Here is a 3,345-nt window from a genome sequence, read left to right as displayed (position 1 = left end):
TGACATTTTGCACTATACAGTACATCATACATGTATACATGTACATGTACATGTATGTGTAAATTGTGTATATTGTTTTTTAAATTGATACATGTACATGTACGTCTACAAATGTAAATGTGTACATGTACAAAATGTACATGTACAATGTACCTTTGCATTTTAATGAAGTCCCCAACTGATGCATCATGACAAGTGAAGAGAGCCACAACAAACTCGTGTTGCTTGATCAATGCATAATCCAATGGAGTCTTATTGTCACTGTCTCTTTGACTAGCATCAGCTCCTTTATTGAGCAAATGGTAACAAACATGAACACGATCCATTGCTGCAGCATAATGTAATGGAGTCCTACCCTGAGGGGGAGAGCAAGAGGGAAAAAAGTACATGTACATGAATGGGGTAATGAATGGAAGAGAGAGAGGGAGAGGACAAAAAAGAAGAAAATACATGTAAAAAGCAAGGCAGCCATTTTGAAGTGGGATGAATCCTACTTAGTAACGCTACCACGTTATTAATAATATGGTACATGTACATGTACACTGTACATGTTTAGTAAGTTACCATTTTGTCTGTGTCATGGACACTCTCAGGTCTGAGGCTCATTATGTATTCTACACCAGCTTGAAAACCTTCATGAGCTGATACATGCATTACAGTACAACCCTGGAGAGAGAGAGAGAGGGAAGAGGTGTGTGAGAAAGAAGAGAAAAAAGAAAAAAATTAAAGTAGAGAAACAGAGAAAAAAAGACAAAATACACGTACATGCACATAATATGTGTATATTAAAACTGTATGTACAGTACATGAAATTTAAAAGTTAATACATACATGTACATGTATAAATGTACGTGTACATGTACATGTATATGTAGTTCACACACTTTAACATCCTTGAAATAAGTCATGTCAGGTTTTAAGATCAACTTCAACATGTTAATATCACTCCTTTTAGCAGCCCTGGGGATACAAACATAAAATACAATAAGTACATCAGATATTGTACCAGTGAGCTGCTGTCCTTCCATCAGTGTCTTTCTCGTGTACGTCAGCTCCCAGTTCTATTAGTCTTTTAGCTATTAATTCATTTTTATTATAACAGGACCACATCAATGGAGTCATGTCAGAACCATCAGTGACATCAACATTATACTGAGACTCCTATAAATAGAGAGAGAGAGAGAGATCAGTTTGGTATTTACAAGTAGGAATTTGGTGACTATCTGCCATATACATGTACAGTAGCAGAAAATTTTTGGCTTTAATTTTCGTAATTTTTACTTTTCGGCCATCTTAAACCATATAAATCAATTTTTTGCAGATTTAATTTTCGTGAATTTTGGAAAAAATCACAAAATCCACAAAAACTTTACACTATACGGTATACCAAAGATTCAAGACTGTCAAATACTACACACCTAAATGTACACATATACATGTACATGTACATGTACATCTATATGTATATGTAGTTTCAAGAGGAAAAAGTCCTATACTCCACCCATTTAGTGAAATCTTTGTACATGTACAATTTATCATTTTATTTACAAGACTGCAAAGCTAAAGCAACATGCAGTTTTATGCTCACTCATGCTTACCATAAAAACAATGACACTACACTACATGTAAATATACAATTGTACATGACGTCCATACCTTCAGCAATAGTTCCAGTGCTTCAACAGAGCGTGATGCAGTGGCCCAGTGTAATGGGAGCCTACCATCATTATCTCTAGCATTAGGATTAGCTCCATTCATTAATAGTAACTGAATGAAAGAGACCGAGCCAACTACTGATGCACTGTGTAATGCTGTGGAACCATCTATAGCCTGAGAATGACAAGTACACATGAATATAGCATTAAAACTGTATTAAAAACACTATACTACACTACTACTGCATTGTACTGTATAGTGTATATTGTACATGTACATGTAAATGTACAGTTGTATGCATCTGGGTTTCCAACAAAGCATGCTAAGTGAGCAGAAAACATGCAACAAGGCTAATGTCATGCATGTACAAGTACATGTACGTAGCAGCTTTAAAAATTCATAAAAAATCTAATTTTTAATTAAATCAGCTCAAACTTGCTACTCAATATAAGAACATGTATACATGTATGCACATGTATCATAAAAAATTATAAAAATGGAAAATTTTCTCTTTTTCAATTTTGGTAAAATTTGGCACATCAAAATTTTTATCGGAATCAGCTCAAACTTGCTACACAACATACGAACATGTACAGTATATGTATCAGAAAGAGCTATAAAAATGGAGAATTCTTTCCTAGTCATTTTTGACAAAATTTGGCCCGAGACCCTGTATTACAGTACAGGGACTTTGGTCTGATTTTTGAGTAACTTTAAAAATTCATAAAAAATCCAATTTTTATTGGAATCAACTCAAAGTTGCTACACAACATAAAAACATGTATATGTATCAGAAAAATTATAAAAATGGAGAATTCTCTCATAGTCAGTTTTGACGAAATTTGGCCCAAAACCCTGTACTACAGTACAGAGACTTTGGTCCAATTTTTTAGTAACTTTAAACATTCATAAAAAATCTAATCTTTATCGGAATCAGCTCAAACTTGCTACACAACATAAAAACATGTATATGTATCAGAAAAAATTATTAAAATGGAGAATTCTCTCGTAGTCATTTTTGATGAAATTTGGCTCGAGATCCTGTACTACAATACAGGAACTTTGGTCTGATTTTTGAGTAACTTTAAAAATTTGCAAAAAATTCAGATTGGGTCGAAATCAGTTCAGACTTTCTACACAACATAAAAAAATGTGTATGTATCAGAAAAAATTATAAAAATGAAGAATTCTTTCCTTTTCAATTCTGGTGAAATTCGGCCTGAGTCCCTGTACTACAGTACAAGGACTAATGAATCAATTTACATGTACAGTACATGTACGTGAGGTGATAGTGTGTATTAGTATACCTGCTGGTCAATACTAGCTCCTTTCCTTATAAGGAGATCAGCACAAGCCAACTGAACACCTCCAGACGGTAACACACTGTGAAATATAACATGAACATGAACAATACGTACATGTACATGTACATGCATTTGTAAAACAATAGAAATGACAAATAAAACAATGAACAGAATATGTACCATTGGTAACAATTGGCATCACATGAACGTAGAATATTTATTACATGTAAAAAACACGTACACCGTACATGTACATGTACAGATACATGTACATGTATTCTTACCAGTGCATTAGTGCAGTGGCTCCTTCCTGATCAATACCATTAACATTATAACCTTTACTTAACAACTGCTGCAACATCCTGTGATTACCATCACTACATAA

General features: G+C 33.8%; 1 protein-coding gene across 1 annotated transcript in view; it reads right to left on the bottom strand.

Moving 5' to 3' along the window:
- Window positions 1-552: 552 nt before the first annotated feature.
- Window positions 553-3,345, bottom strand: part of LOC100637102 (palmitoyltransferase AKR1-like) — a 7,234-nt gene continuing 4,441 nt past the window's right edge. The window contains exons 8-12 of the mRNA XM_020004081.1: window positions 2,964-3,022; window positions 1,657-1,830; window positions 1,007-1,161; window positions 885-960; window positions 553-666 (exon numbers count right to left, since the gene is read on the bottom strand). Of these exons, the coding sequence (XP_019859640.1) occupies window positions 553-666; window positions 885-960; window positions 1,007-1,161; window positions 1,657-1,830; window positions 2,964-3,022 (578 nt within the window). The remainder of the gene's footprint in view (window positions 667-884; window positions 961-1,006; window positions 1,162-1,656; window positions 1,831-2,963; window positions 3,023-3,345) is intronic.

Source organism: Amphimedon queenslandica, unplaced genomic scaffold, assembly GCF_000090795.2.
Source record: "Amphimedon queenslandica unplaced genomic scaffold, v1.1 AMPQUscaffold_12417, whole genome shotgun sequence".
Lineage (NCBI taxonomy): Eukaryota > Metazoa > Porifera > Demospongiae > Haplosclerida > Niphatidae > Amphimedon > Amphimedon queenslandica.
This window is presented reverse-complemented; position numbering and strand designations above follow the sequence as displayed.